Source organism: Aphelocoma coerulescens, chromosome 3 (genome assembly GCF_041296385.1).
Source record: "Aphelocoma coerulescens isolate FSJ_1873_10779 chromosome 3, UR_Acoe_1.0, whole genome shotgun sequence".
NCBI lineage: Eukaryota > Metazoa > Chordata > Aves > Passeriformes > Corvidae > Aphelocoma > Aphelocoma coerulescens.
In genome coordinates this window covers 100,093,759-100,115,719 of record NC_091016.1, presented here as the reverse complement: position 1 = coordinate 100,115,719, position 21,961 = coordinate 100,093,759, and the positions used below count along the sequence as shown (strand labels likewise).

At 36.1% G+C, this 21,961-nt stretch overlaps 1 protein-coding gene across 7 annotated transcripts in view; it reads right to left on the bottom strand.

Annotated features, from left to right (window-relative positions):
* The window catches only part of DST (dystonin), a 291,637-nt gene that overhangs the window by 43,841 nt on the left and 225,835 nt on the right, over positions 1-21,961 (bottom strand). For all 7 annotated transcript variants that reach the window (XM_069011406.1, XM_069011407.1, XM_069011403.1 and 4 more), the window contains 14 exons: positions 20,578-20,744; positions 18,227-18,386; positions 17,642-17,968; positions 17,383-17,467; positions 16,005-16,246; positions 14,827-15,033; positions 11,001-11,120; positions 10,710-10,817; positions 8,774-8,992; positions 5,584-5,787; positions 2,521-2,752; positions 1,946-2,172; positions 1,147-1,269; positions 310-411 (listed from right to left, as the gene is read on the bottom strand). In XM_069011406.1, coding sequence (XP_068867507.1) covers positions 310-411; positions 1,147-1,269; positions 1,946-2,172; positions 2,521-2,752; positions 5,584-5,787; positions 8,774-8,992; positions 10,710-10,817; positions 11,001-11,120; positions 14,827-15,033; positions 16,005-16,246; positions 17,383-17,467; positions 17,642-17,968; positions 18,227-18,386; positions 20,578-20,744 — 2,523 coding nt within the window. The remainder of the gene's footprint in view (positions 1-309; positions 412-1,146; positions 1,270-1,945; positions 2,173-2,520; positions 2,753-5,583; positions 5,788-8,773; positions 8,993-10,709; positions 10,818-11,000; positions 11,121-14,826; positions 15,034-16,004; positions 16,247-17,382; positions 17,468-17,641; positions 17,969-18,226; positions 18,387-20,577; positions 20,745-21,961) is intronic.

The following is a 21,961-nucleotide window of genomic DNA, read 5'->3' as shown; positions in this document are numbered from 1 at the left end:
ACTATGAATGTGTGGTGCCAAAAATCCTCTGCTCTTATCAACAAACAAGGGACATTAATTTTGAATCTAAACACAATGCAATATATGGACATGAAGAAAACAACCCAACATACATATTCTTTAATGCAAAAAAACCCCAACAAACCAACCCCAACCAATCTTTAGAAAAAAACCCTGCCTGCTGAAGACAATAGTCACTACAACCACAGTGCATTACTTGTCACCTACCTAATCACATGACATTTTTTACTACAACTACATTAAATCCCACTGACTGAAGGCTGGGTTAGGTACATCCCATCATCTTACCTGGAGTCCATCTTGGTATTGAACAGCTGCCTGCATAGCTTCCCCAAGCTTATCCACACGTTCTTTCCATGTTTTGTTTAATGCATCCCAGGCAGAATTCAGCTGCAAGTAAGCACAATTTACTCCAATAGACAGAAGAATTTTACTGCTATATAATGTGCATCTACTAACTCTTCACTGATCAATAATACAAATAAACTAAGCATGAATAGTTCACATTTATTCCATGTTAACACTCTTGTTCTCCCTATCACTGCAAAATTAATTTCTTTCAGAATTCAGTAGAGGTTCTGGATTATAAAAGCTGTAAACTTCAATACTGATTGAATATTTTTATTAACAGAGTTATTACAGCTAATAGAGGAAATACTACCAAATCATTTGGAGTTGCATCACTATAATAAACATATCTTAAAAGAATCATACATTGGTGAACACTAGAGAAATTAAAAGTACTTTATAGTCATCCAAACAGGATAGTCTCAGTTAAGATGTCTCACTTGGCATGAACAAGATACATCCAAAATTTATTCTAGGATTACTTTTGCAAGAAATAGCCACCTACCATATTAATCAGTGAGTATTTTTTTTTTAAAAAATCTTTTACAAAAGTTCTAAACAATAAATCAATGAAATAAAACAGTGTGTACATTCTAATCTAAACTAAGATTCATTCACCCAAAAGGCAAACCTTACTTTACCACAAAGGCTTCAGGGGTGTCTCACTTTTGCCACAAAATTATTATTTTCAAAATTTGTTGGGGTTGTGGGGAATATACCAATTTCAGTTGAGCAAGCATGTCACATAGCAGACCTAAGCATCTGCATTTCCCATACCTCATCTATACTCTTGTTGACAATAGGTTTGTCAGGCTCTCCACAAGCAGCTCTAAGTTCAGAGCCAAGGCTCACGACTGCTTCTAGTTCTTCTTGTAGTCCATCAATTTCTTCTTTAGCAGCCTACAAGGAGAATAAAAAGCCAACATTGCTAATACTAAATTTAATCATCTATGTATAACTTGCTTTCACAGTAGAACACAGCAGGATTCCACCTTTGTTTTCTTTCAAGTCACTTGGACTTACAACTGGATGCTTAAAAAATAAGCATTCCTTTGCAGTGTCAGATGAAAGGAGCTGACATCAGTCTAAATTGTAACAATGGTTTACGATATCATTTTGCATGAGATGGAAAAAATAAACAGGAAGTTTTAAATTTGATTTCTTTAATCAGAGTGTCTTCTATGACAGAGGTTATCATTCAGCCTTCAAACACTTAACTATCAGTATAGATAATTACAGGCTTAGAGGATAATACATAGAGCATCATACATTTGTACCCCTTTCATTTAGATGTTACGTATTACTCGAGGAATCTCAAGTATGTATAACTTTTAAAAGCCTCAGTGAGATGGTTATTATATACATATTTACAAACAAACAAGGAAATGTAATGACAAGCACATGTTGCATGCTCATTGCAATTAAGCACTGATATGTATTATTTACTGTAGACTCTTGAGATACCATTATTGTAAATTTCTACACAATTATCCCTCTTAGTCTTTAAAAAATAATATATTCTCCCCTGCATACCTCAAATAAAGTACTTCAAGTCACGAAAATACTTTCTACTGACCTCTGCAGCTTCTTGCTGTTGCTTGACTACAGATGGGTCAACTCCAGGTCCCTCCAGTTCTCGAATGAAGTCCTGAGTATCTTTAATAGTAGCTACAAGAGCCATATGATCACACCAAAACTTTTCAGCTAGTTCCATTACATCCAGCAGTTTAGCCTCTCTTTCCTCAGCCAAGGTCTGGATGTCTTCCCAAATTAGGACCATTTGGTCTAGTTTATCTTGAACAGCTAAACAACAAAAGAACTAGATTACTACCTTGGCAAACAATTCTTGGTCATAAATCTCTCTACAGTTCTACGGCAGAAACATATGTGTACATTTTAAAATTTAGAGTCTAAAATATTTCTTTGCAGGAATCCTTATAATGTTAAGTGGAAACAAACACAATGGCCTTTAAAAATAAAAGAAAGGTCATCTCCACAATGAATTATTTTAAATGAATGCTTTGTTTTTATGAATCTTTAGCAGCTTCTCCAGGAGAACATTCCCCAGATTAGAGGTCATCAGAAATGAAGAATTTTATATGCTGCAGCTTACTGCAATTCCACTACATGAAAGTTTCCTCAGTCTACTACCTTTAGCAGATATATCCTTATCAGCGCCTTCTGAGCGAGCAATCATTTCCTCCCCTCTCTGTTTCAGTGTCTCATACACTGGCTGAAGTTTCTCCAGCTCCACGGACACGTTCTTATTTTCACTGATCTGCTCTTTAATCTTCTCAACCTCTGCCGAGATCGAAGGCGGCTGCCTCAGACGTTCAACTATGCGCTTCAGACTCTCGAGAGTTGGATCTATCTTGTCATGAAACTAGGAGGGTGGTAAAGGACAGAAGGAAACGGCAGAAAATTAGAAAAAAAACCACAAAAACCAAAACAACAAAAAACCAAAACAGCAAACTAAAAAAGGGCATCTGAAATTACCTTTGAAAAAGGTACTTTAAAATTATCATCTCTATCCAACACATGTATGTGCAACTTGCAATACCTCCCTCTAGGCTCTTTTAATATCTAAACTACAAAAAAAACCCCTGCAAAATGGTACGTTCTCTCAAATTCAAGAATTTTACTATTTAGTTTGGGCTCAGTCCTGAGGCACTCCCTCTGAGGGTACTATACATATGGCAGAATCCACTTAGATTTAGTCCTGTGAAAGTCATAGTAGTTTGTAGCTTTAGAGAGCCATGGCTTTCTGACTTCATCATTTTAGAAAGATATGTACCTTACTATTAAAAACATGCACTTTCTGTTGGGACCAACATACTGATATACAACCTCAGATTAAGGCTTTGTATGTAAGGTTGTGCAAAAAGACATTTGTTAGTGGCCAGGTGGTGCTTGCTAGTGCAGTAATGGTATGTTACTTTCTGCAACTAAAAGCACGCAACAGTGTATATACTACATCCATCCATGTTTGACTGAGCCCAGGTAGGTGCTCAGAAACTCAATTACAGCTGTGTTAACGTGGTTCAGACTTTGGGATAGGTCCAAAGTTAGCCTTTATTATATGCTTTTGTATTAATAGAGATTCCTAAATATCTTGCACTACCATGCCCCTTTCAAATGAAAGAAATCAATAAATTGTGGGTGCATTTAATTTTGCAATTATAAAAGCACTCCTGACAACATTTGGAAATGATGCTAGAAAGAACACAGCAAAACAAGATTACCTTATGTAAACAAATGGCTACATCCTTTCTATTCAAAGGAACACAGGGAATATAAATATAATTACTTTTTCCCACCATACAACCCGCTTCAAATCAGACTCTGTGACTAATGTTATGGGCCTCAGTGTTTTTATTAGAAGTGTGAATATCACAGAAGCCAACAAAATGTGTTATGAAAGAAAAGTAGCCTTCCCACATTCAAGACTTCTGAGAAACTGATTGTGGCAACAAAACCTTACAAAAGTTATAAAAACCGAAATTAAATTGGCAATATTTGGGTCTAATTTTAGGACATGTATTACATTTTTAAGTTGTCAGTGCATTCAATGGGCCTCCTTGTACTCAACTTCAGTGAATGAGACAAAGTGCTTTAGAACTTAAAAGGAAGAAATTGCAAGTCATTACAATCTCTCATTCTAGCTTCATACATTATGTCCTTCCTTTGATACATAGTGCAATTTAATATAATTTAAAACCTGAAGAGTTAAATAATTGCCCTTCAAGGACTGTCTAGACAAACTGACACAGACATCATAGTTCAGATATCTGATAATATATATTCACATATCTTCATAAAAAAGATTATATAAAATTACATTCTGCGGGCATTAGAATGTTTTGCTTTGCCATCTGCATATACATTTAGTTATATAAAATGAACCATAAAGTATTGCATAAATAATTCAGTAATTTCTCAACATCTGATTATATTCTAGGCGTTAGAAAAGAATGCATTTCTAATTCTTGCTTTCTGTACTTAGCCAGTACAACATGTTGATCTATCACATTCAAAACAGGGACTCTAATACTAAGCAAATATCTTGATTTTCAAATTGGCAGCTCCACACATGGAGAGGGCAAAGCATTTATGACAAAGAAAAAAAGAGGATCTAAATAATCAGGCATATTTTAGAGGTGTGAATAAGGAAGGTGTTTATAATGACTGAAAGTTTGTACGTTAAATATATATATAGCATGTAATGTCTATAACAAGTTCAAAAGCAGGATGACATTTGGTATCATTTAGTTTTGCCTCACATTCCTAAATTCAGCTGCAGGGGCTAGGAATATGACATTAATTATAAAGACCTGACAAAAAATTACTTAGAATGTAGAATTTGTAAGGTCTTCAAGGTGTATTTCTTTATTTAGTATTTATGACCTAAGCAGAATACAGTACTTAATTTCCAGTGAACTGAGAAAAAAAAGGGAAATTTCCTATAAAAACAGCAGTATAGAACAAAGCATTTTTATTCAGGTTTTTGTATGGGTTAATGTACAAAGTTTTACTGAATTCTTTTCTGAATCCGGGGTCAAGTAAAATAATTTCTATGTGGATTTATTGACAATTAACCCAATATTTAATGGTTGCTAGAATAAGACACTTGGCAATACTCTACTGAAGTCCATTTCATAGGCTGATGAATCTAGAATATGCAGTTTTTGTGGACTTGACCTGAGTTTCATGCTGATGACATTTTGTGACATCTAACGTTAAGTTCTTCGGAGTCTGCCGCGAAGAGCCAATGCTACTACCACTGCTTAACTACCCACTAGTTCACTGCTAACTGTTTACTACAGCTGCCAGTTCCTAGAAATAAATATACCAAATTTAACTGATCAAAAGTGACATTTGTTTATAAACGAAGCACCAACTAACAGACCAGTAAGAGAAAATGAAAGTGAAAATCAAATCCCACATTTTTAGACCACTAGATCTTTTACTTCAAAGTTAAGCAGCTGTAACATTTTTCAGCAGCTGCAAAGTCATAATACTGACCAATATATAAAATTATAACCTCTCAAGATACAGAAAAATCCACGCCATTAGCACTGATATGAACATTCACAGACCATTAGGTTGAAAAAATCCAGATAAAACAGCAGTTTAGTCTTGATATATGCATGTAAGATGACAACGTGTATTCTTCCGTTGAATGAACCCAATTATACTTTAAACTTAAATTGATACCTGGGTACACTGAGAAATGGCTTCGTCCAGTGCCAGTGCTCGCTTTTTGACATCTTCCTTAATTTTACTGTAAAGGGTGTCAGCTGCCACGTATTTCTCTTGGATAGAAAAGCCTTCTCCTGGGCTCAGCTCCAGCAACTGAGGCCCAGTTTTGTTCATCTTATCTATATGAGGCTTGTGCTCAGCAATCAGCTCACGCAGTTGCTACAACAAATGAAACAACTTATCAGTTTCTTACCCTTGCACCACCACATTACAACTGTCCACACTTCCAACACATCCAGCTGGCAAGAAATTCCAAACAAATACCTTTCGTCTTAATGTAAAGCAGAAATAAAGTTAATGACTGCTTTGCCAGTGATCATTCCCATTCCAACACAGAACTATCCAGGCATAAAACATCAGAACTAGAGACACACTGGAAAGGCCTGTGCAACACTCTGGTAGGACATATGATTACAGGCAAAATATAAGATGCTAATTATGCATATGATGCTAACAACAGACGTTGCCCATCGTATTTAGGACCTATAATGACAGAAACGGCAGTGATATTCCAGACATGGGCGTAACACCACCACATGTATACTTTTCATGTTGATATTGGTCACTTGCTGCAAAGCCTTTCATTGAAGAACATCACAGAGAGAGGTACCAACATTGCAAGAAAATTAATTCAAATTACCTTGATTTAAGAAGTGGAAACCAGCACAAGAGAGGGTCAAAGAAATTGGTGAAAAGGTCAAAAGGACAAGCAAGGGTGATCAGTAGAGACCAATCAACCTTGTTTATCAGTCTCCCCCTCTGGCCACAAGACCCCTCTGTCTTCATAACAGCACTATTATTGAACTTACTAATTACTTGTTAAACACTGTGTAAGTGAATTATATTTGACCTCAGCTGTCTATTCCTTCCCATCATCCACCCCAGAAGTGAAAATTGTGCAGAGGCTTGAGGAATGGAAATGTCACAAGGTGTCTTCCAAGTTGTCTAAGGATTTCAGATTTTCTTGCTTGCGCCCATAGAACTGACAAAAGGGAAACGGGTTTCCTTGTGTGAGTAGCCCCATCCTTCTGTCATTTTATTTACTTTCTCATTTAATCTCTCCCTTCTCAGAAAAATCCCAGTCTTGTGAGGCACTGTCCCTCTCAGTGCTGTGAACTCCATGCACAGCTCCAGTGCAGGAATGCAAGAGGTACATGCACTGCTTCTCCCAGTTGAGAGTTTGTTTAAATTAATGAAGACCCAGAAAAGAGCCTGTATCAGTCTCAGTGTAAATAAGTTCTCTTCTCTTCAACTATGGTCCTTCCCTTAAAAGGAATCCAGATGCTGGCTTTCTTCCTTGCTCCTCCCCAGGAGAGGAGACGTTGAGGAGACTGGAAAGACAGTGACCACAACTCTTCAGTCCCCCAATGACACAACAGCAATGAAAATAACCCCCCCCCCAACTCTAACTACTTACTTTGAATGTAACTCTGTTTGTAAGGCTTGCCACAAGAAAAATAATATTGATTAGCAGACAGGAGGAAAAGGAGAAACTAAGAACAGTTTGAAAATTTTTAGAAAATAATTCTGTATGTTCTACTTTTGAGCACAAAGAGATGACTTGACATAAGGCCACAAGAGCACGCATTTCTGGGTCTAAACCTTACGCTAATACTCTGCCAACAGCTCATTTCAAACCAAACTAACTGCATGTAACTCACACAGAATCAACTCTATGAATTCCACAACTTGGAACAAGGATAAATACAGTAAATCAGTAAATACAACAGAACAGAAACATTAGGTTCTCAATTCACATTGGGAACTACTTTTTTTTCCTTCTTCTTTTTAACAGAACAATAAATGATTTGGTCTTCTCCATGACATACTATTGGGTAAACAATTCTAGTAAACAAGCGTTTCAGAGCAGATTACGTGTTAAAAGACATTAATCTTCTATTTAACAAACAAATCTCAGCTAATGGCATAGCCTGGGGAAAAAGCAAAAATAGAAGCTCATCTGAAAGGCTCCTTATAGAAGCAGCATGATTAAAGTACATGAGGAACAATCCTGTAAGTAAAGCAAGCATGATATGGTTCACAGTGACTAATCAAGGTAGTTTGTAAAGCTTATGTTATATAGCTAGTCTTAACAGAACATGTTTGTTCATTCTGGACATAATAGGAAGACAAATGAGTGAACCTGGTGTTTACCAGTCCATAAGAGTGGCACATTGCATTAGCTGGTCTCAAAGTAAACAAGACTTTGAAGCCAGGGTTCATCCTATCTAACTTGAGTCACTTAATTGAGGCAGCTAAAATGAAAAGAACACTAGTTACTCTATGCTTAGCAGGGAGAAGCAGGTATCTCCAGTGGCCATACAGGTTTTGCATCTGCCAAAACATGCAGGTTTTTAACCCCCGTGGGATACATCTGATTCCATGTGATACAAGCAGTCACCTGTGAAGCACCTTAATTTTTATCCAAACTGATTATATATCCATGTAAGAGAACCCATGCAGTGGCCAGTGTACAACACTGTTGCTTCTATTTTGTGATGCTATGGTAAACATTTATTTTAATTATTACGAAACAAACATTCTTGACATGATAAATTACTATGGGATTGCATGGTGCCCAAGCAATCAATTCTTGACCCTCTAATTGTTCATCTTCCTGACTCAGCTAAGTTTGATTTCAATGTTACCAATGAAACAAAAGCCAAATTTTTTATACATACATAAGATCAGCATATGTCCATATCTGTAAACAGACTGTTCCCTCCCTCCCCCCCCCCTTATGTTTCTTGCTCTAACATCCCATATCTGTTCTTTCTGTTTATGGGTTTGGTTTGTTCCAATACTGACATTAATGTGTACTTTTAAATATACTTAACTAATAACTTTTATGTGCTCAGTTCCCTCAGTACAATGACAACTATTACCTTTTAGCCCTCTTTTATGCTTATACATCACTTGCTGCCTTCCCCAGAGACTCTTGCTTGCATGCACAGTTTGGTAAACAGTAGAGACATGACTGAAAATGTATTTACTCTGTATTATTATTTAAGTTGTTTTTGTTTTTTTTTTCCAACAGAAGAGTATCTGTTTGTGTTTTAAGAATTTTGAAGAGTACTCCACAGTTCTAAGCAAAAGATTTCCCGGTTTTTAACTCTACCTTTTTCAACACTGGCAAAATGCTTACCCTATGTTCTTCTTGTTGCTGCTTTAAAGTTTCATATTCAAGGGCTGGAGCAGGAAGCTGAGAGATGATCATTTCTGTTTCAGTTAACCATGGCCAAAGCTCTTCATAAGTCTCCCAGAACTGGTTAACCAGCGACTGAGCCCGTTCCAGCTGGAGGTTTCTCTCCGAGTTCATTTGACAGACTGCATCATATTTCTGTAAGAGGCTTTCAATTTTTTTCTGTAAAATAATATTAATTTTTTAAAAGTATATTTTTGTGTGTCTATTACCTTCATTTCTAAACATCTTTGACAATTATAGTACCAATTTACAGTGAATAACATTGCAGTTTTGAAGTTTCTACAGTATCACTGTTTAAGGTGGACATACTCAACAATGAGGGAGATCAGAATTTGGCAGAGTACTTGCAAAATAATTAGAATACATTTAATAATACTGATATTTACAAATAACACTTTATTCATAGAGCTTCTAGTCAAGCTGCAAACGATCTGACTGCAGATCTTAGCCCAACTTCCTTACTGCAGACACTTATCTTCAGTGACACTTGGCAGAAACTAAGTCTTCCACAGCATTTCTGAATCAAAGCAAGGAACAATACATAAAATCTGTTGGGATGTTTGGTTCGGTGGGTTTTTGGTGGTTTTTTTTTCACTCTGGCAAGATGATAGGATATACTCTCGTGACTGTCGTTTACAAACTTACAGAAACCACAAAACATTATTTTCCAGGTTAGCATACATTATTTAATGAGAATCTATTACCATTAATAACATAGATAATAGTGATAGAACTATAAGGCTTATACATTACAAATTTACTGTATTTGGGCATGTGATAATAAAAGAAAGTATCTACTAGCTATACATTTTTCCTGTGGAAGACTGCCCATGTTATCATGTTTATGAAATATTGTATGTGACAAAGCACATAAATCCTAGCCTTGGAAAAACTACATATAAGCAAGACAGTGAACGTGAAGAAGCTTTTTTTTTTTGGCAGAACAAGCTATCCTTTCATTTGTTATGTCTTGCATGTAAATTAAGTATAGAGATGCTATCCAGAGGACAGAACATAACCTTAACACACAGATATACAATATTTTTGACAAATAAACATATTTAGTGGAGACTCACACAAAATTGCTCTGCCTTATCACTACAGTTTCATAGACAGAACATCTCATCTATTCTAAATTCACTTAAGAGAAAATCAAATTTAGAGATCCTGCAGCAGAACACAATTACTGAGGCATTGTTTTTCACAGATTGGAAGGACTAAATCTACAACATATCCAGTCTCACTGTAATTTAGCAAAAAAATCCCAACCCCACAACTAATCCTTCCTAAATGCCAACATGAAAAATCCATCTGTATGTTTGCAGCCCTGACATTGGGCTCACCGTGTCTGTGTGTAATAAACAAAGCCATAAGAATGCCTTTCATGGGCTGTGACAGGATGGAATAATCTTGGCAAGCAAAGTCTACATGGAAATCAGCAGATATGAAAGTAAAGATACACACGGAGATTCACAGCCATTGAATTCGGCACAGAAATGCTCACGCCCAGAGCATCACTGACCCAAAGGAACTCAGAAGATAAACTGCCAGATTCCACACATCAACCCAGATGAGTAATACCTCTTCACTCAGTCATCTATAGGCTAAAATGCTATTTACTATGGATGAAGATGATAAATGGCGCTCCAAATTAGTGTCAGGCAAAGAAGCAAGTACACAGTGTTTGTTCTTTTAACATCCTGAAGGAAGGAGAGCAATACTCAACAGCATTTCCTCTAGTATTACAATCCTCAGAGTAGAAGTGACTGTAATTAATGCTTTTGCATTAATATTTTTAAAAAGACACAATAGGAATCCTTCTACTTATATATTGTCTGCATATCTACCACTGTAACTGCAATTTAAGGGACTTTACCTTCATCATCTGTTTCTCTTCTTCAGTGCATGTTTTCATAAGCTTATCCCCAGATTTAACAAGTTCATCTATAGTATCTTTGTGCCTTAAAATCTCCATGGTAAAAGCCTTGAAACACAATAAAAATTGGTTAGAATAATAATAATAAGAAAAAAAGTATTTGGAGCAAAAACTGGTTTTGAAGTGCATTAATTATGATGGACTGAAAATTAAATCATGCCAGTACATTTTCTAGATGGAGAGTGTGCCGGCCAATAATTAACATGACAGTTGGAAATGCATTTCTTTTACCTTTTGAACTTGCAGCTGAGCAGTGGTCTGGTCTTGCTCAAGCCTAATATCACCCAGAGACATCAGTTTCTTTTCTGTTTCTGCAATCCAGGCAAATTCAGCATCAGCTGCTTGATCAAACTAAATGAGGGAGACAAGAATTAGTTCAGCAGTTCTACAGACATGAAATTAGAATCACTGTTTCAAAAAATTTAAAGAAAAAAAAAGTTAAATAGCATATTTTTGAATTTTTAGAAAGATAGCAGCTCACTTTCCATTTGAGGTTTTTATATAAATGAAATACAATGCCCAAAATTGTTCTGAGATTGTAATACAAGCAGCCTAATTCATAAGCACAACAAAGCAACAGAAGCAAATACTTTTTCCAAAGCCTACAGCCCTCTAACAGTCATAAGAAAATAAAAATGGGTAATAATCTCAGTTTTAACTAGACTGCTTGTTTTCATTTTATTCTTCTTTCACATGTCTTTTTCATCTCTGTGTTTATTCTTACTGCTAGTGTTGCAATTATCCTGAGACACAGTTGTTTGATGTTACCCTATTAATCTGAAGAGCTGTGTTGGTATTAAATGATCAGGGCAAAACAATCACAGTTCAATGAAGTTGGTGCAAAAACCTCACCAAATTTAGAGAAGACAAGATTTCATCCAAATCTAGGCCTCGGGTTAAATGTAAAATTTTTTTTGAGCATTTGGGTGCAGACAGTCCTTTTCCTAAAAGATTGACTTCTGACTACAATCAGTCAACATTTAAGTGTTTTAGAAATTACCTAAAAGCACTAATGTAATGAGAGGACCTGTTTCTTACTAATTTGAAAAGAAAACCATGAAAAGAAGCATGTGGGGATCTAAGTCTTCTGAAATGTGAGACCAAATTAAAAAAAATAAATCATACATTCTCTCTTCAGATCAAGTTGATAGGCATGCATCTTAGCACACACATGTTGCAGTACTCAATCAGGGCAGCTTTGAGCCTAAGCCATAGAGAATTACATGGGATGTATCAGATACACATTGTAGAAACTACTAAGAATTTATTTATTTAATTAGTTAAAACTCTGGCTCCTCCCCGAAATTACCTGAACCTTACTTAATATAGCTCTGAATTATTGTGAAAGTCTGTCAGGATGTTTTAGGTCACAACCAGCTTCTTGTGTTATTGATGCCCACATTTTCCTCAGAAGTCTTTTTCTGAACATTCTCAGTCCCACTTGTCTTCAAAATATGCTGGTCTGTGCCTTTATGGCTGTGGTCCATAACAGCCCTGCTCCTTAATATAACTGGAATTCATGTTAGTCACTAACTCAGACTTGTCTTAGTGGTTAATCATGAGTCCCACAAAACAAAAGATGCAGTTCTGAGATTTCATTCTTTATGAGTCAATCTTTTTCAGACTTTACAATCCATTTGTGACATGAAAGAGCACATCATTCTTTTTCACTATATGTCATTTCTCATTTAAAGTAAGAGAAAGTAAGACTTGTCCTAAATATTGTGACATCCTACTAGAAAGGTATGTTCTGAAACAATCAGTACCATAAACGTTAGCATGAAGCACATGTACCAGTGGTAGTTAAATCCTGCCTTTAGAAACTACGGTTCACAATCAAGTTCTTCAGAAGCCCAGCTATTTACTATAGCAAGGGAGAAGATGATTTCAAATCTGTTAGATGTACAAACTAACTGCAGTGTGACTTCCTGATACCAAATATTCATAGGTACGTAAGTAATATTGAGGAAACATTTAATGGAAATAACAAAATCAAGGCATGGCAGTGAAACTTCCAAGTTAAATAGCATTGAGGAAGGACAGAACTCTAAACTCAATTTGCTAAAAGTATAGGATTTCCAATTTGTGATGCTTAAAAACAACATAAAGGAATAAAAAGCATAAAATTGGTACTCTCTGCATCCAAAATTTGAAATGTTTTATTCCCATTATACATGGCAGTTACTTATGAGCCCTGAGCTACACTTTCAGTCACTATAAAATCGTCTACTTAATCCCTGTCCAGTTTAACCAAGCATAGTTCATTGTGGTACTTTTTCTTCTGACCAGGAATGACTGCTGAATGTGATGATGCTGTGATTTTCTCCAAGAATGCTTTCTAAAGCACTCTCTATGGCTGCTTTAGAGTGAAGAACAAGTAAGCCCAAAGCAGAATATGACCTTGTGTTTCTACACAGGACTCCTACACTAGAGGACCCCACCAATGCCCACAGTCTTGAGAAATGAAGACTAAACCATGCAGCTGAATTTATCTCTAAGATAAATCCACCAGTCTGGGACCATTTTGCCCAGGTAGTTAAAAACCCTGGGCATTCCATCTGTCTGTTAGTCTTCCAGCTTCCATTCACAACATGAAGCCATTATGCCTAACCATCTGTGTTGCTGGCTGCACCCCTCGCCTTGGTCCAGGAACATCTATCATGAAACCCACACTTACTCCTACCAAACCCTTGTATTCTCAGCAGCTTTGTCCTCTACCCAAAACTTCTTAATAGTATAGGCACTTGAAGAAGTGGCCCAAGGGCAAATTTAAAAGAGCACTAGCTTTTTCAAAAATGCTTTTTATTTTGCATAGCTAAATGGGAAGTAGCTTATCCTTTACTGGAAGCATATTAAGCACCTGAAACTTATCACAGGATATAGTGTGTAGGAGTTTACTGTGGTGATGTGGGTTGGCTGAAGTGGAGGTTAGGGGTATGCAGGATGAGAGTGCAATGTGCCTTTGCAACATTAGCTAGTGAAATAGCAGCTCTGAACTTTTCATGTCTGCACCTGAAACTGCTCAACTTATGCTAGAGGATGCAACATAGTCATGGAACTCAGAAAATCTGAAGGAGAGCCAAAATACAATCTTCTGTCTCACCTCATTACTCATTTAAAAAAAAAATCACCCTTCATTTTTGAAGATCAGGTTAATGAGACAAGAAAATATTAATTAGCAAACCCCTTAAAAAGAAACTTGTACTTATTTTTAAGCTCACTTAGAAGAAAATCTGAATTACTGACAGTCTCTTTTAGTCAGTTTATGGCAAATTTTGAAATTATCACACAAACTTTCTCCTTGTCCTGTTACAACTGTTTATGGGAGCTATATAGCAAAAGTAGAAATCTCCACCAGCATTTTTATGCCTGAACTGTAGGCAGACACTGGAAGATTGTGTTTTCACAATGTATTTATAAGCAGGCTTAAATATGAGACTACTTAGCGACAAAATTAGAGCCCAGTTCTCAAAGTGTATCCATATATACTTCTGTGCATGTACAGAAACCTCCACATATTAAATAACTCAGGTTTTGGGCCCCAAGAAGAAAAGCATTGTAGATATCAATAAAAGCAAGTGTTATTTAAATCCTCCACTACAGCTGGAACAAGGTCATCCAGCTGTTAATTTTGTAATGCACAGATGAGCTAGACAAGCAGCTGATGCTAAAAGCTGTGGCCAACCTAGCAATATCAGTGCCACATCCAGAAAAGGTGGCTCAGGATCTGGACCATATTTTATTTAACACAACATGATGTATAAAAGATGTCAGCCATTCAGTTCTTAAGCAAACTCCAACTTGAGGAGCCACAGGGTAGTAACACCAATTTTAGCTAAAATACTGTTGTTTGCATCCACAGAAAGGGAGAGAGCTACAAAAGCATACAGATTAACACATTTCTGGCATTCATATCTTAACAGTGGAGTCCCATTTTATTCAAGTGGGCCTTTTGCTGCTCAAGTATAATGAACTTTTGGCAACATTATTAAAGGACAGCTTTTGTTCAAGTACACATGGCCAGAGACTGTTACTGTCCAAAGAACAGTTTCAGTACCTGCTGGGATCTCAGGATGGCAGCATCAATCTCATCCACCTTCTGAGAGATTGTGTCACTCACTAATCTGTAACGTTCATTGTCCTCTGTTATCATCTTGTCTAGCCCCTCTCTGGCCCTCCATGGCACCAGCTCCAGGAAGGCACTGCCAACTTCATTCAGAGAGTCCAGTAAGCCTTTGTTGTTCTTTGCTTCTTTTTTCAGCTCCTGTAAAAGGACATTTAAAACAATTAAACCATTTAAACATGGCACTATATGAACGGAACATACACAGCTTGCAGTTTCTTCATACTTTCAACTACCCCATGAGTTGAGAACTGTTTTCCACACAAACCAAAGGGCTAAATTAGAATACTTACTTTCACCTAAGATGTATTTGCTTTTTGATACTGTAAGTTGTTTGACAGAAAGGTAGGTAATTCGTAAGAGAATTTTCCACAGAATCTAACCTAAATATATTTCTCTAGTCAGTATGACCATCTGAAAATTTTCTAAGAATTGTTAGTACTTCATGAAGCATCCAAAGAAAATAAAACTAATGGATGGTTGCAAACTGCAACTCCATAAAGAACTAAGTCATCAGCAAATGAAATCAGCACACAGTATAGCAAAATACGATGAATTCAAATGATTTCTGCAATGAACAATAACTGGATAGAATTTCAAGCACATATTCACGCAAGGGAATGAGACTTTACCTGTACAGAACTGCCCATCTATTAAAGAAATTCAACAGAATTTTTTTAAGCTTCCCCCCTCAACATTTTCCATACTGTGGAGCTTATACTACATTTTTTCTTTTGAAATAAATCTTGTAAAACAAAATTAGTAATATATGTTTAAAATACTGACACTTTACAAGATTTTAGCCATGCCACAGCTAAAGAACTAAAATAACTTTGTTTGACAACTTATGAGGTTTCCCAGTCTTAGGTAGGTCCTTGAATAAAATGAAAATGTAGTGCTTCTCTTGTACTAAAAATAAACCTCAGCCCAATTTCATAAGTGATCATAACACATGACTCTGGAAAGGGAGTTTGATTCTTAACTACTGTTACATTTAGTCAAATGATCTGATGCCAAAATTATTCAAAAAATTATTCCACATCAAGCGTAAATTAACACAAAACCTCACCGAATCACAGAGCAGTAAATAATTCACAGGTTCTAAAACCTACTTTTTGTCTTTCTTGTACTTGGCTTAATTCTTCAGCCTTTGGTACTTGAGTTTCATATGAAAGTAACTCCATCTCTACTTCATCAAGCCATTTGCAGAGTTCCTCATGAGTTGAGTGCAGTTGGCCTGCAAGCTGCAGAGCCTGCTCTAAAGTCTTGGATACATCAGAACTTAATTTTGTAATGTCTTTGTATCTCGCTTTAATGCCTTCCAGTTTATCTTGAACAATTACAACTTCATCACCTAAAATATCAAAGGGATGTTATTTCCTGTGATCACAAATATTAAAAAGAAAAAAAAACCCAAACCACAACAACAACAAAAAAATAAAATCCCGAACACCACGTATTACAGAAACCTCAGTATTTAATTTATAAAATAACCCAAACAAGGTGACAAGGCCAATCTTCAACTGCTGTAAATTGTCCTACCAGCAGTAAAGCCCACAGATCTACAAAGTTTACCTCAGTTCAGGATCGGTCCTTCTGTCTTTTTTCTGCTTTACTGAACTATTAGAAAGTAAGGAGTTAAATCCAATATTTAATACAAATGTTCTTAAAAAACCCCACCCTTATACTCAAAACACTTCTTATAAAGGCCAAATAAAAGATATAAAATTGTTACTGAAAATGTAAAGAACAAAAAAATAAATCTACCTATTACTAATTAGACTTTCAATCACAGTTCACCCTCATTGCTGTCCATTTGAAACAGAACTCAAAAGGCTAAAAGAAAAACAATGCATTGAAATTTATTAGCCTTATTAGGAACATTCAGATTTCTTTATAGACTACACACAGTGTCAAAGTTTGGAACAGAAAAGGATAATACCACCCTGTGCAAACATATGTATGTCTCAAAGGGTTCAAGAACTTTACAAGTACTAGAAAATCTGGAGAGATGTTGATCTACAAAACAGATACATTGTATAGAACTGGAATGCAACCCTTCCCACAGCATTAGTTCCCATGGATGAAGCTTTCCCCTTGCAGTAATAGGTAGTCTAATATCTTGTTCATCTGTGGATGCCTGCAGGGAATTCACTGTGTCCACTGCCAAACAGCCCTCCATTATGAGTAATGTCCATAACTCGCTATTAGGAATGGAATGCAGGTTCACTAAAATAATTTTCCACTAAAAATAATAAAAGGATTCAAGGGCTAAATTCTCTACAGGCAAAAAAGGGCTTTTGCTCACTTACATTAAAAGTAAAATTGATCCCAAAACATAACCTACCTCAACCTCAAACCTTTATTAAAATAAACAACTATGATTGCTTTAACCAGTAAATATGAACCATATTTACAAGTTTCACTTTAATTTTCTTTAGTATCTCCAAGTAAAAGTATGAAAAATTATAGTTTTATCTAAGTTCTCACCTGTTGTTTGCTTGAGAAGCTCTAAGCCATTTTGTATAGCCAAATCAACACTTTGTTTTCTAAGAAGAATCTCTTCCTGAAGATCCTAAGAATAAAGGTCATTTATGTTAGCACAGACCTAACAAAATATAGTATCTTTATTTAGAATAATCAGACTGACATTTTAAACCAGAAATATTAATGAAAATAAATGTAGTATGGGGATATAAATCAAATTAAAAACATGAATTAAATAAGAAATGAACAGAAATCAAAATACCAGTAGTTCAGAGTGCTGTTTCTCAAGCAATTCTGTGTTGCAATCTTGGACTGACAATTTGTTCAGTTTATCATGGATTTCATTCAGCCAGTTCATCAACTCAACTTCGTCCTCCCCAAAAATCTGAGCATTGCTGTAAGCTTGCTGGAGAAGTTCAGACCTGCTGTTGCTCTTCTCTTGAATTTCAATGTATCGTGCCTGAGCAGAATCTAGCTTTTCCTGTACCATATCTTTATCTTCCCTGGAGCTCATAGTCTTTAGAGACTGACCAGCGCTAATGGCCTGATGTAAACTCTTATTGTGAGCTAGGACATCATCTTCTAGGGCCTATATTTTATTTTAAATAATGAAGAATAATGGAAAAGAAAATCAGAAAAACATAAAATAAATATAAGTGGAACTCAATAAAAATTGAACAAAAAAGGACATATTGTCAACATAAATATATAAAACTTAAATTACAAGTGAAAAAAAATGAAACAGTATGGTAAAATGAGTACAGTGCCACAGCTTTGCCAGTTGTGTTGTGCTTTACAGAAGCATCTAAAAAGAATGACCAAAGCAGGTGAGTGGTTTGTATCTTACTTTATGCTGAGAAATTTGCTGCTGCAGTTTGGAGGCCTGCGTTCCAATGGGTTCTGCATTTGCAAGCCTCTTCTCTGTGGTTGTCAGCCACTCCACCAGGGGCTCCAGAGCTTCATGGAACTGCTGTGCTACCACCGAGATGCCTTCCAGCTGACGGTTCCTATCCATACACCCAGGGAATGGTTAATTTTTGTAATGAAGTAAGTGTGAAACAGTTTTAATAATGGAAAAAAGCCCCTTGAATCCTTTGAAAAAAACCCAGAAATAATTCCATCTCATTGTAAGAACCAGTCACCAAATGAAACAGATGTATATCCATCATACTCAATGAAAAGCAAGGTAAAGTAAAAATCAAAATTAAAACCAACCAACCAAACAAACACCTCCAAGGTATTTGGCTAATAAACCAGTTTTGCAAATAAAAATAATATCACTTTATTAATATACTTTTTGCTAAAAATAACCTATCACTGAATTTATCAAAACATTGTTTTACACCCAGTTAAGATAGTTCTCAAGTCTCCAGCTGTCTTAAAGAGAGAAGTTACATTCCCTTGACTATTATACATGTTTTAAGTTAGGCAAAGGCTTTACTGAATGAGAACACACTGTCATGCTTCTTCGGTGTTGTAAAATGTCTTTAAACATTTTTTTCAATGAGAACAGAATTATTTCGTTCTACATTTCATCTCTTGTCCTGGATAAAAGCTCTCAATGAAGTTAGTGAGACAACACTAATAAAGCACAGAAACTTGACCTCCAAAACAGAAAAGCAGTATCTAAAACATTTGTCATTCAGATTATTACATGTCAGAGAAGACTGTTGATTACAGCAAAGACTTCTCTACAAGCAGTGCTGAACAAATGTCATTCAAGCAGACTTTTAGGAGATTTGTTCTACATGAAAACATCACAATATCGTCTTTCAAACAAGGATCTCGTTCCAGATAAAAGCTACATTTATATGTGCTTTCCAAGGCTTATAAACAAGGTAGACTTGACATACTTAGCCATGGAACACTCTGCGGGGTACTCTACATTGTTTTCAACATCATTCTCAAATTCCTTCTTCATTTCTAGAGACCAGCCAAAGAACAATGGAGACAAGCTTGCAGCTAATGGATGGCTTGGAAAAAGTTGCAATTTCATTTGTAATTAGATGTCATCAGACTGGGAAGATATTATTAAATTAAACATGACATTAACATTTACCCCAGCTAATGAGTCAGATTCCTTCAATAAAAAAAAAAAAAAAGAAGGAAATAATGGTCTATTAGTGGTTGACTAATTAAATAATCCTATTATTAGTATGAGGTAACAAAACAGGTTCAGCTAAAGAGAGGCTTCCAGAAGGAATAGAAGACAACAGAGGTAAGGTGAGCTCAATACTACTTGAAGTACCAACACAACCATTTGTTCTTCACTGTAAAGCTTCACTGTGCACTTCAAATTTGTTTTCTTCAACTTCCCAAGTCCTCTCTGACTCTCAATTATGTGCCTTTTTTCAGGCTATGTCTCATGCACTCTTCTCTCTACTCTGAAAAAGACTGTCCTTCTCAAATCCTTACCCAGAAAACACGTTCAGTAGCCCTTCCAACACAGATTTCTTCAAAGACACTTTACAGTTCATCACTTTACAGGTATTTTACACACTGACAACAACTCATAAATGTAAGTCTGTGTTTACATAGATACTATGTGCATGGATTTCATTTGAGTTTTTTTAACTGGAACTTGAATTGGACTGCAATGTCTTTTAGGAGATAGGGCTTTCTGTGTTGCTGGAATATATACCTACATACTTTAAAGGTCCTTTTTCCCCTTGAAAACTAAGGGAGCTCAGCACCTTGCATGCATTTGCAACTGACATTATGAAGACCTCTAAGCCGCAGAAACTAATTGTGTAGGTGATATCCAAAAAAAAAAGGAAAAAATTGAGTACCCCCTCTTTGTAGCAGCAAGTCAGGACTTTGAAGTTCCAAGGTAATACCATTATTATTTGTTAGGTGTAAAATTTGCACTTTACTCTATTGCAAAATGTGTTCCTGCATCAAAACACCTGCATTCTAATTAACTAACAGAGATAAAATATTCAGAAGATACATATGTAGTTAATCCTAGTAGATTGTCACATCTTAGACAAAACTTTTTTTTAAGAGCTTTAGGTCTCTTCAGGTCATTTTTCTCCACTTTTCCTTCAGAGGACCCATTATATCAATATCAAGAGACTAAGAAGTAATGTAATTAAAAGAATGATAGTACTTCACACTATAGAGTTCCACATGCTGCTTCTAAACATCTATCACATGCTATGTCTACATTTTTAAAATCCATGAAAGAATTTCAAATACCTTGTTTCAGCTTTACTGAGCAAGGCATCCCATCGACTATCCAGGAAACTCAACTGTTTCAAGATTTTCACTCTATCAGCAGGCTCTGCTGACTCTGCAATTTTCTCCCCTTCACGCTTGATTGCTTCAACAGTAGGCTTGCGGTCATCCAGCAGCCTCTGGAGAAGCTATAGAGAAAGCAATCAAGCACCAGGTTATTAAGAAATATTGCAATAATACAAATGCAACAACAGTAGACTTCTTGAAAAGCCGTTAAAACAAAAAACGTAAAAACTAAACCACAATGCCTATATTGTGATAAAAGTGTGAACAATGCTAATCAAAGAGACACACATACCACAAACATAAACCCCTTCCCTGACTAACGCAGGCTCATTTTAGTTTCTCAGTTGTTTTCCTAAGAATACTGGAGTTTCATGAAGCCCAAACATCCCTGGTTTCTCTGAGCTAAGGACGTGTGGCAGCCCAAAAAGTGAACATATAGAGGAAAAAGTTCTACTTAATACCCTTGAAGTAATCCAGCTATTTAGAATTAAGTTACATTTTACAGGAACATTTGTGGGAAAACTGCATGCCCTTCTAGATTTGGCATCACAGAGGTAATTCTGAAACATAGAGAGATGGGAAAATAGATACTAAAACTATTGTCTAATCAACTCATCACTTGTATGAGATGCGATTGGGTTCACCAATCTAGTGTAGTACATTAACTTCTCCATAAAGAAAAAAATATGCCTCTGTATACAATCCTCCCCTCCTCCATTCCCTAGGTGCCTTTGGTAACATTAACATTTTGCCACTGCAGGAATCCCAAGATGACAACCTGGACTGGCCATAACTCTGTTTAAATCTTTGGGTGGCAGTGGGCCACACAGTCCAGCTGCATGCATTGTATGTTTTATCAGCTATATTATCATTCTTTTCTATAACCATTATTAAAATAGCCAGAGTTGATGACACTGATAGCGTTTGTACATTAGCACAGGCCATTTCCCAATGGGACTCCAACTAATTACCAACAATGATCAAATCAAGATTGAGAGCCAAGTATTTAAATCTGTAATCTGCAATCTTATCTTGGAAGTATTACAGTGAAAATTTACTAGGTTTTATTTCCTACCTTTTACACTTTCTCTTTTTCCAGTGGATCTTTAACATCCTTTCCAGATAATGTTAATAATTCTAACCAGAGGTCAGATTGCATAGTATCACTCTCTGTCTTATATCCCAGACGATGAGCACTTCTCCCAACCCTGGACAAAGTCCTGAGTTTTGAACAGATGGCTCCTTTAAACACCTCAGCACACTCCAGTGTAATATAATACACTTGAACAGATATCATGCTTTGCCAAAGACTAGGAATTTATTCTCATTGATCCAGTGG